Source organism: Schistocerca cancellata, chromosome 3, assembly GCF_023864275.1.
Source record: "Schistocerca cancellata isolate TAMUIC-IGC-003103 chromosome 3, iqSchCanc2.1, whole genome shotgun sequence".
In the NCBI taxonomy this organism is placed as follows: domain Eukaryota; kingdom Metazoa; phylum Arthropoda; class Insecta; order Orthoptera; family Acrididae; genus Schistocerca; species Schistocerca cancellata.
Genome location: NC_064628.1, coordinates 395,777,138 through 395,789,160, shown reverse-complemented (window position 1 = coordinate 395,789,160; position 12,023 = coordinate 395,777,138). Strand labels below are relative to the sequence as shown.

Here is a 12,023-nt window from a genome sequence, read left to right as displayed (position 1 = left end):
GACCAAAAGTCTTGTTCCTCCTGCCACCGAACTTCACTAATTCCCACTATATCTAACTTTAACCTATCCATTTCCCTTTTTAAATTTTCTAACCTACCTGCCCGATTAAGGGATCTGACATTCAACGCTCCGATCCGTAGAACGCCAGTTTTCTTTCTCCTGATAACGACGTCCTCCTGAGTAGTCCCCGCCCGGAGATCCAAATGGGGGACTATTTTACCTCCGGAATATTTTACCCAAGAGGACGCCATCATCATTTAATCATACAGTAGAGCTGCATGTCCTCGGGAAAAACTACGGCCGTAGTTTCCCCTTGCTTTCAGCCGTTCGCAGTACCAGCACAGCAAGGCCGTTTTGGTTAATGTTACAAGGCCAGATCAGTCAATCATCCAGACTGTTGCCCCTGCAACTACTCAAAAGGCTGCTGCCCCTCTTCAGGAACCACATGTTTGTCTGGCCTCTCAACAGATACCCCTCCGTTGTGGTTGCACCTACGGTACGGCCATCTGTATCGCTGAGGCACGCAAGCCTCCCCACCAACGGCAAGGTCCATGGTTCATGGGGGGCAGACATAAATAAAAGTTTTGAATTATGTATCCCCAGTACTGTCTTAGAATCCACTGATAAAACTCTAATTTGTTGTGGTGGTCTTGTGGCCTAAGTGTTTGAATATGTTGTAAGTGATAGGGACAAAATAACAGATCACATATCATGCAAGATCCCTACCTAGGAAAAATTATCTTCATAAACCAAACCCTGCCACACTGGTAGATGTTTCAACTCAGTATCAGTCTGAAGAAAAGTGGTACATGTTATGGATACTGACCAGAAGCAAGTGTAGTCAACACCATTTCATGTGAAATCTCAAAACTATTTTTCCCAGCCCAGATTGTGGGTATGCTCTTAACCAATGTAAGCATAATCAAGATGCTCATGCATCATTACTTAAAATGAAGTCAATATAACAGGCTTAAATCATCAAGCCAAGAAATGATTGATTGGTAAGTATAATGATTGATTAATTATGTTTTCTGTAAACTAGCCTTTTATAATAAATTTGCATAATGCTTTACAGCAACAAATATTTACCTTCCATACTGGATATCCTTCAAATGGGTGGAAACGTCCCTGCATGCACATGACCTGTACTCCATTCAAAACACCGAACACAAGTTTCCCAGCATGTCCAACAACAGTTGACACAGGAAATCCAGGTATGTCTTCATAAGGAAATACCTGACGCTCTGTAACACTTTCTATCAGGTCTCCTGTTAAAACACAAAGTTTATGAACAAAATTTCAAATAATTCACATATGTTTATTTTCAAATATCTAAAGAAAAACAAACACTTGAAATGCTACCACTATTTTCACAAGCCACTGCAGGCATAAGGCAAGTACCCGGAAATTCCTTGAAATAGAAAAGAACATTTAAAGTATCTCTCAGAAACCACTTTTCATAATCTCTTTAAATAAAATGACTGCTAAGGAGTCTACTGCATGATATAAATGAAAAGACCTCCTAGAACTTCTTAAGATTCATTTAGTGGAACAAGAATAAACACTGTCCTGTACTTATCCTCTGTAGCCATCTGTTTGAAAGAACATCTATAAATAACACAAAGCCTGAGTCTAAAGCTACAAATTGACTGCGGTAGCTGCCATAGAGTTTATTGTTGAGATAACTGCTATCAAGAACAAGGAATATATTACAAGGGTGTTCCTTGATCTCGAAAAGGCATCGGCAAAATTATGGAACACAGGCTTCAGAGGCATTGTTCCTGATCTTGTATAAGTAAGAGAAAGCAATTTATACTGTTAAAAATGGTGAATGGCATTCACAGATTTAGTGCTACTGATATGAAATACAGGGTAACCCATGGCTCAGTGCTGGGAACTTTTTTTTCCCCTTGATTAATGTTTTCTTCTTCTTCCTTCCAATTGTTAGGCTTCTTGGCCTGTTCTGCATCTACATCTACATCTAGTCTGCAAACCACTGTGAGGTGCATGGCACAAGGTATGTCCCATTGTACCAGTTCTTCTTGTTCCATTCATGTATGGAGTGTGGAAAGAATTATTGTTTGAATGCCTCTTTGCATGCAGTAATTATTCTAATCTTATCCTCACGATCCCTGTGTGAGTTATATGTAGCGGCTATAGTATATTCCTAGAGTAATCATTGAAAACCAGTTCTTGAAACTTTGTGAATAGACTTTCTCAGGATACTTTATGTCTATCTTTAAGAGTTTTCCAGCCCAGCTCCTTCAGAATCTCTGTGACAGTCTCTCATGGCTTGAACAAACCTGTGACCATTTGTGCTGCCTTTCTCTGTATACATTCAATATCCCCCATTAGTCCTGTCTGGTATGGGTCGCACACACGTGAGCAATCTTCCAGAACCAGTAACACAAGTGATTTGTAAGCAGTCTTCATCATAGATTGATTACACTTTCCCAGTATTCTACAAATAAACTGAAGTCTACCACCTGGTTTACCCATGCAGAACTTTTGGGAGCATTCCATTTCATATATCTCCAAACGTTACACCTAGGTATTTGTATGAGCTGGCTGATTCCAACAGTGACTCATTTATGTTTTGGTCATAGGACACTATGTTTTTTTGTTTTGTGAAGTGCAAAATTTTACATTTCTGAACATTTAAAGAAAGTTGCCAATCTCTGCACCACTTTGAAAGCTTATCAAGATCTGACTGAACATTTATGCAGCTTCTTTGAAATGGTTCTTCATTATAGATAACTCCATCATCTGCAAAAGCCTGTTTTTACTATTAATATTGTCTGCAAGGTTATTAATATACAACGTGAACAGCAAGGGTCCCAACATACTTCCCTGAGGCATGCCCGAAGATACTTCTACACCTGATGATGACTCTCCATCCAAGATAACATGCTGCATACTCCCTAGCAAGGAGTCCTCAATCCAGTCACAAATTTCACTTAATACCCCACATGATCATAGTTTTGATAATAAGCATAGGTGTGGTGCTGAGTCAAATGCTTTTTGGAAATCAAGAAGTACTGCAGCTATCTGACTGCCTTGATTCAAAGCTTTCAGAATGTCATATGAGTAAAGTGCGAGTTGGGCTTCGTGTGATCGATGTTTTCGACATCCATGCTGGTTAACATTGATGAGGTCATACTGTTCAAGATACTTCATTTTGTTTCAGCTCAGAATATGTTCTAAGATTCTACAACAAATTGATGTCAAGGACATTGGACAGTAGTTTTGTGGATCACTTATTTATTTATTTATTCCATGTGATCTGATGGTACACATTGTGTTGCAGATGTTGGAAAATATCATTTAACATTGTTAACATGTATTAACGTAAGCCTAAAGTATCCTAATCTATTATATTGCTCAATGTTTTCAATCTAACACAAACAGCAAGATTATTGTTCTAAGTATTCATTTACAGAGTAAAAACAGTGACACAACAAATATGACTTCACGGCTTTGCTAAATTTCATGTTGTCTTCAATGGACTTAATACTAGTGGGAAGATTGTTGAACAGTTGGAGGCCCATGTGGAAAACTCCCTTTTTACACAGTTGAGTGTTTGTACGTATAACATGCAGGTTTGCGTTTTTCCTGGTGTTGTGTTCATGTATTTCGCTATTTTTTACGACTCTGGGGTCAGTTGGCACTATGTGTTTTCTGAAGAATTTTAGAGTCTCAAGAATGTAGAGGCAAGGCAGTGTAAGGATTTCCAACTTTCTGAAGATGGGTTTGCAGGAGTCTCTGGGTTTGCTCCCAGTAATAATCCTCATTGCTCTCTTCTGGATTCTGAATGTGCTCAGAGCAGTAGGAGAATTTCCCCAGAATATTACACCATATTTTAGGTGGGCTTGTATATAAGTGTAGTATACACTGGTTAATGTTTTCAGGCTAGCACATATTTTCAGTACACTCAATGCATAACAGCCAGTACAAATCCTGGCATTTACCTTTCCTGTATGTGTATTCCATTTCAGGTTATCTTGAACCCACAGACCTAGGAATTTGAAAACAGTGTCGGTATCTATTGACTGGTTATTTATAGTGACAGATGGCTGAGAGGAATTTGCATTTTGTGTTGTGTGGAAGTTCATGGAAGCTGACTTTTTGGTGTTGATAGTTAATCTGTTGATTTTTGCCCAGTTGCTGAGTTGATCAGTAGCCAAGTTCACAGCTTTTTGCACAGCCTCTGTATTCTCCCCTTTGAGGAGTACAGTTGTGTCATCAGCAAATATTATTGTTTTGTGTGCATCAACATTCAGGCTCAAGTCATTAATATACAGGAGGAAAAGTAGGGGTTCCAATACTGAGCCCTATGGAACACCTTGCTTTACAGTTTTATTACTTGATAGTATTTCGGTTATTGAGTTGCTTTGTCTATCAGTATATTTCATGCTGACTCTCTGCATCCAATTGGTTAGGAATGTAGCAATCCAGTTGTTTGCAATTCCTCTAATGCCATAGTGTTCTAATTTTTCCAGTAATATTTTGCGGTCAACAGTGTCAAAAGCCTTTGACAGATCCAGAAATATGCCTGTTATGGGTTGTTTTCTATCTAACAGTTCCAAAAGCGTATTTATGCAATCATATACTGCAGTTTCAGTAGATTTGTTGCTTCTGAACCCATGTTGAGCTAAACTTAGTAAATCTTTTTTTTTTTTCAATCAAGTCCATCATTTTTTTGGACATTATTTTTTCAAAAACTTTAGAAAAGCAGGATGAGATTGAGATAGGCCTGTAGTTATTCATATCTTTATTATCACCTTTTTTGAACACAGGAATTACTTTAGAAAGTTTCAGAGCTTCAGGGAAGATACCTTTCTTGTAGATGGGTGTGACCTGTGCTTTTTTGAAGAACTGGGCATGGTTTTTTGTTTGAGGGATCTATAATATAGTCAGAAGAGGAACTAAATCAGCTGCAAATTAGTATAGAATCTGACAGAGATACCATCAGGCCCTGGAGCTTTGTTCAATTTTAATGATTCCAGCTGTTTCTCAACACCTCTTACACTAATACTTATTTCATTCATCTTTCCAGAGATATGAGAATTAAATTGGGGCAATTCTTCTGGGTTTTCCTCTGTAAATAAACATTTAAAAATGGAGTGTCATTGAGAAGTGCTTCTGCTATCTTTTCATTGGTTGAACTAGCGATCTTACACTGTTGGGCTGGTAGTACAGCATGGATTTTGGGTTCCTCTTTGAGCTCATTTGGCCCGCATCTCGTGGTCATGCGGTGGCATTCTCGCTTCCCACGCACGGGTTCCCGGGTTCAATTCCCGGCAGGGTCAGGGATTTTCTCTGCCTCGTGATGGCTGGGTGTTGTGTGCTGTCCTTAGGTTAGTTAGGTTTAAGTAGTTCTAAGTTCTAGGGGACTGATGACCATAGATGTTAAGTCCCATAGTGCTCAGAGCCATTTGAACCTTTTTTTTTTTTTTTTTTTGAGCTCATTTGTTGTAGATGTTTTCTCCAGCTGTTTTTAGTAGTTCTACACACAATGTGTGATGTGTTCCATTTTAAGTTCCTTCAACACACCTCCATTCATTTTGTGTTCCATATGGTGTAACTAACTGTTCATCTCAATAACTTCATTTCACAGGCTGTTAGTCTTTTCATTTCTTTTGTTCATGTCATCCAGGCTTCAGTGTCATAGTATAACACACATCTTGCTAAGCTCTTACAAAAGCTTCTGGACTGGTGGAGGATTCATTACAGTATCAATGACTCCCATTGTTTTTATATACCTGGAGGCTTTTTCTGTTAGGTCTGATCCTTCATGGTGTTTAAATCACACAAATAACTTTTGCTACATCAGTGGGAAGTATTCTATTAAACCATGCAGATCACATGTGACATTCATAGTTGAGAAATGTATGATCTTTATTTTGAGTGCAAGTTAGGTAACCAGTACTGAAAATGGGCACCACAAAGTCTGCGTGAATTGTTTGTCCTGTCTTAATGATTAGTTGAAGAAAAAAGATAAAGTTACAATGCCTTTTGCTGTTCCATTCATATGGAGGAAACCAATCAATCCCCTACATGACTGCTATTTCTGCATGGCTAAAATAGCAGGGGTGAAGGGCAAGGATAGAAAGACAATCAAGTATCCCTCCATCAAGACAGCTGTTCAACCACACAGTTCTTCCTTTCCGGTTCCCACTCCTCCAGACACATGGTCATTGGAAGTTGACATCTAGGTCGAATCTAGTATAGATGCAGAGAATGCAACCTCTGATTTCAACTACAAAGAAATGATGCCACATCCCCTGACACTAAATGATTTGAATAATAATAATAATCTTTGTAAGGCACAAGCTGAACTTTTGGGATTGTATCTGAAATAATGAAATTTACTACACAAATATGCTAGGGTTTGTTTCTTTTGATGTTGCCAGGCTGCCTTTGCACCATTCCCTCACATGGAAGACTTACTCTGTTACTGCAATAATGTAATAGTGTGAATGGTCTGTTTAATGCTTTCAGAATGAAACATATATAAGCTGAATGGTGACTATTCACTGATGGCTCCAAAACTAGCCTCAAAGCAGGCGGTATTCCTTTCCAGTAGCAATGTGTATCTTCCTGTTCCCAAAGATTATGTCACCGTTTTGAAGAAAACATACAGCAGTATGGAACGTTTGTTGAATAAAATTCAATATAACAGCTACAAGTGACAAAACTGTACTGACTTTAAAGTAATTGGGATACTTACAGGATTGCAATATGTATATAAAAAACATTGCTGTTTTCTTTGCAAATGGGACAGCCATGATTGGAAGTGACATTAAGACAAGCGGATTTGGTGTGCCTATACAAAAATGGAACCTGGTTGGAAGAATGTAGCAAATATTTCCACTGGTGAATTTAAAAAAAACATTTTTTACCACCACTTCACAAAAAATTTGTTGCAGTGGACAAAGGTGTATCTGGTTTTATGTACTTATGTCAGAAATTGCCTGTGTTGAGTGACACCGAAGTTAAAGCAAGTGTGCTTGTTGACACTCAAATTAAACAGCTTATTGATAATGCTGATTTTGAGCCCCCTTGATGTGGACTGCTGGAATTCTTTCATAAAACTATGTTCTGATTTCTTTGGAAACAAGAGAGCAGACAATAGTAATGTGTTAGTCAACAAACTGCTACAGTCTTTCCATAATCTGGATTGTAACATGTCATTAAAACTGCACGTTCTTTATTCCTACTTGGATTCATTTCCTGCTGGTGCTCTTGGTCAAGTCTCTGATGAACATCAGCAAAGATTGCATTAGACCATGTCTACTTTGGAGCAACACTACCAGGGACAATGTGCAACATGGCTGGCTACTATCACACCTACTGCTTCTATTGCCCCACATAAGAAGTGCAGCAAACATCCAAAAATAATGTATGAAAACATATTTCATTAGCATTTCATGCTCTTTGTGTTGATAATTGAAGATTTACAGATAAACTTATATTGTTTAAGCAACACAAAAACTGAATACAATCAGATAGTGGCTAGTACAATTTGCACAAAAACTGTGGGTGTTATGGCAAAACCAATGCCAGATTCTTGTTCAGCAGGTCAAAAATTTTACAAAGTTGAATTTTGTAGACTGGTGTAATTTGTTTCTGTTGACTTTGTACAAAGTTTTCTTGAAGTTGATGAAGGCAAATCTGTTTCTGGATTACATTTCTGTGTGTTTGTATCAGGAATTTCAATGAAAAATAGCCACTACAGCATGATGTACCTTTTTGTAACCCATTTTGCTCTTCACCCATGATGGGTTCATAATGCATGAACAGTATATTTTTATGATGTTAGCAAAAATTTTATAATCTGAATTCAGTAAACTCATTCCTTGGTATTTATGATAGTTTTTCAGATCTCTATTTTTGAAGATAGGAATGACAACTGATGCAACTCAACTGTCAGGCATATCATCTCCTCACCGGATCATGTTTAAGAAGTTTAGGAATCTGTCTGTAAATGATTTACTTGCATCTTTAACAGCTCTTTACAGATTGACTCTTCTCCTGGAGCTTTATTAATTTTTATTTTGTTTAATACTTAAGTCAGAGCTTAGAGATGGCTTCTCATGAACTGTTCCTTGGGAGTAGGATTGTGACAGGCTCTGATGTTTGAGACCATACATTCTGAAAGTACTGCAACCATTTAGGTAAAGGGATGGAACACACTTTCACATTCTCTTATATGTCACTGTTAAGCTTTTTAATAATTTTGAAAGTCTGTGGTTGGAATCTTTAATTGTCATGTTCTATATGAGCCACAAATTCTTCCCAACTCTGTCTGTGTTTTCTACATATTTCTCTTTTCCTATGATATTCTGTTGTATCCTTCTGTTTTCTTATTGACAGATATTTCACAAATACTTCTTGTTTGTCCTTTACAGCCTTTTTGGCATTGTAGTTTCATTCTCTCAGTCCAATCTTTTTATGCCAGTTTGTTTTTCTATCAAGGCTTTGATTGGCAGCTTCTCTTAGAAAGTATTGAAGAGTGTCCCAATCTTCCTTTGAGCTCTCTTTTACAGGTGGTATTTTCATTATATCATCAATCCACTTTTGGTATATCCAAACTATACTGGGATCTCTGAAATGCTTACTTGGAAAGCAAGATCTTTACTCATTGGCAGTTTCTTATACCAGTATTTCTTTTTATGTCATCTTGGTCTTACTCAGATGTGGCTTACTAGAAGGTAGTGATCACATTCAGTTTCGAAACACTATTGTATCCAATACCATATCAGCCACTTTGTTCTTACAAAGAAAATAATCTTGAGGTTCCTGACTACCCAAGTGAATTTGTGGCTTACTTTGTGTTTGATTTATGTAAATGACATAAAATACTGCTCCTCTTATTCAAATATAAGTTTGATGCTGACAATGCATCTATTGCACACAAGCATAAAAATTATGATCAATTAGAAGTACTGTGAACTGGAAAAATTTGGAATTAGGGGCACTGTATTTGAATGGTTTAAGTCCTACGTAACAAACCAAAGACAATGAGAAGTTATATCATCAAAGAGAGAGGAACCTATACTTCAAAATGGAAAACCATCCCCCCCCTCCGCCCCCCTCCAATAGCCCATTGTCAAACCTCCATCTAGTCCCTGGATGCTACACCAGACAGCACTCTTCTCTCCCTCTCACATACCTGCCTATCCCGCCCACTTTACTGCCCCTCAACAGAGTGGTGCCACTTTAATTCAGTGCAACAGTTGGATTATGGCCAGAGCAGCCAGAAGAGGTGGTCGTGTGCATGAGGCATGCCTGCTTGTGTGAATGAGAGTGCATTTTCTTTTTTTTACTGAAGAAGGTTTAGGCCAAAAGATAAACATCCAACAGTCTTTTCAGTTTGCCTGTCTGCAACTCAACATGTCATCTGTATGGTCAGTAGCAATGTATCCTCTATTCTTGATATTGTTGATGTCTGAACCTGGAGTTTACATTTATTGGTAGGCAACACCTACTCCAGAGATAAACTTCATAGTACAACCAGTTGCTGTCTATACTCCTAACTAGTAATGCTTTGCAATTGCTAAATATACTCGGAACTTGCATATACATCCTAAACTAATCTCTCCCTCTCTCTTTCCATCACCTCCTCCACCCCCCCTGTACATTTCCTCCCCCTCTCCTCCCCCCCACATCCTCCTGTCCTCTTACCCTTCTTTCTGATCTTGAGCATTGTTTATTGTTATTGCAAACAAAACCTAGATTGGTAACTGAAGTCACTTAAATTGAATGGGTAATTGTTGGGATCGTTGGTGTATGATGTATGAGAGAGACCACTCCAGCTGCTTGATCTGTGAGAATAGTACCTCCAATGATAGTATTTGTCACAGTTTTAATCTGCAAATGAGTAGGGCACCTAAGTTTTAGACAATTCAGATTATGTAGTAGTATTCTAATCATAAGCTATAAATACAACTTTCCTCTTTCCTGTGAAACCAATGGTGAGAAAGAAAAGAAAACAGCACATTGCTGTGTATACATTTTCTTAAAAGTTTTATATAGCAAGAAAGAATGTAAATGGGACAAACAACTTGTCTCATGCTTTACATCCACTGCTAACATAGTTGAAACTGATTCTAAGAAAGAAAACAAAACCACACATTTTCATTGCACAGCACAGCATTCTATTTCTCACAGTTGCACTCAGCAGAAAATCTGTACATTGTATTTTAAAAATATATGTAGCCAATGTCCATCTGAAAGTTTACAGGTGTATCACACATATACATAAAGTAAATAGTTGAAATAGTTTTCAAGATCTTTGGTAACAGAGTTTTCTCTTTCTGTATTAAATATATACACTCCTGGAAATTGAAATAAGAACACCGTGAATTCATTGTCCCAGGAAGGGGAAACTTTATTGACACATTCCTGGGGTCAGATACATCACATGATCACACTGACAGAACCACAGGCACATAGACACAGGCAACAGAGCATGCACAATGTTGGCACTAGTACAGTGTATATCCACCTTTCGGAGCAATGCAGGTTGCTATTCTCCCATGGAGACGATCGTAGAGATGCTGGATGTAGTCCTGTGGAATGGCTTGCCATGCCATTTCCACTTGGCGCCTCAGTTGGACCAGCGTTCGTGCTGGACGTGCAGACCGCGTGAGACGACGCTTCATCCAGTCCCAAACATGCTCAATGGGGGACAGATCCGGAGATCTTGCTGGCCAGGGTAGTTGACTTACACCTTCTAGAGCACGTTGGGTGGCACGGGATACATGCGGACGTGCATTGTCCTGTTGGAACAGCAAGTTCCCTTGCCGGTCTAGGAATGGTAGAACGATAGGTTCGATGACGGTTTGGATGTACCGTGCACTATTCAGTGTCCCCTCGACGATCACCAGTGGTGTACGGCCAGTGTAGGAGATCGCTCCCCACACCATGATGCCGGGTGTTGGCCCTGTGTGCCTCGGTCGTATGCAGTCCTGATTGTGGCGCTCACCTGCATGGCGCCAAACACGCATACGACCATCATTGGCACCAAGGCAGAAGCGACTCTCATCGCTGAAGACGACACGTCTCCATTCGTCTCTCCATTCACGCCTGTCGCGACACCACTGGAGGCGGGCTGTACGATGTTGGGGCGTGAGCGGAAGACGGCCTAACGGTGTGCGGGACCGTAGCCCAGCTTCATGGAGACAGTTGCGAATGGTCCTCGCCGATACCCCAGGAGCAACAGTGTCCCTAATTTGCTGGGAAGTGGCGGTGTGGTCCCCTACGGCACTGCATAGGATCCTACGGTCTTGGCGTGCATCCGTGCGTCGCTGCGGTCCGGTCCCAGGTCGACGGGCACGTGCACTTTCCGCCGACCACTGGCGACAACATCGATGTACTGTGGAGACCTCACGCCCCACATGTTGAGCAATTCGGCGGTACGTCCACCCGGCCTCCCGCATGCTCACTATACGCCCTCGCTCAAAGTCCGTCAACTGCACATACGGTTCACGTCCGCGCTGTCGCGGCATGCTACCAGTGTTAAAGACTGCGATGGAGCTCCGTATGCCACGGCAAACTGGCTGACACTGACGGCGTCAGTGCACAAATGCTGTGCAGCTAGCGCTATTCGACGGCCAACACCGCGGTTCCTGGTGTGTCCGCTGTGCCGTGCGTGTGATCATTGCTTGTACAGCCCTCTCGCAGTGTCCGGAGCAAGTATGGTGGGTCTGACACACTGGTGTCAATGTGTTCTTTTTTCCATTTCCAGGAGTGTAGTTAGAGATTATACATCTATTAAAAACATGTAGTGTGTAAAATTTTTAAGCAAATCGGTAAAACTGTTTGAGATATTTGGTAACTATGTTACCCCTTTATATATGACATATATGCTGAAGCACTAAAGAAACTGGTATAGGCATGCGTAAACAAATACAGATATATATAAACAGGAAGAATATGGTGCTGTGGTTGGCAACACCTATTTAAGACACCAACTGTCTGGCGCAGTTGTTAGATCAGTTACTGCTGCTACAATGGCA

At 40.0% G+C, this 12,023-nt stretch overlaps 1 protein-coding gene across 1 annotated transcript in view; it reads right to left on the bottom strand.

Annotated features, from left to right (window-relative positions):
• LOC126175126 (purine nucleoside phosphorylase-like) overlaps positions 1-12,023 on the bottom strand; it is a 123,641-nt gene that overhangs the window by 56,900 nt on the left and 54,718 nt on the right. The window contains exon 3 of the mRNA XM_049921679.1: positions 1,090-1,268. Within this exon, the coding sequence (XP_049777636.1) occupies positions 1,090-1,268 (179 nt within the window). The remainder of the gene's footprint in view (positions 1-1,089; positions 1,269-12,023) is intronic.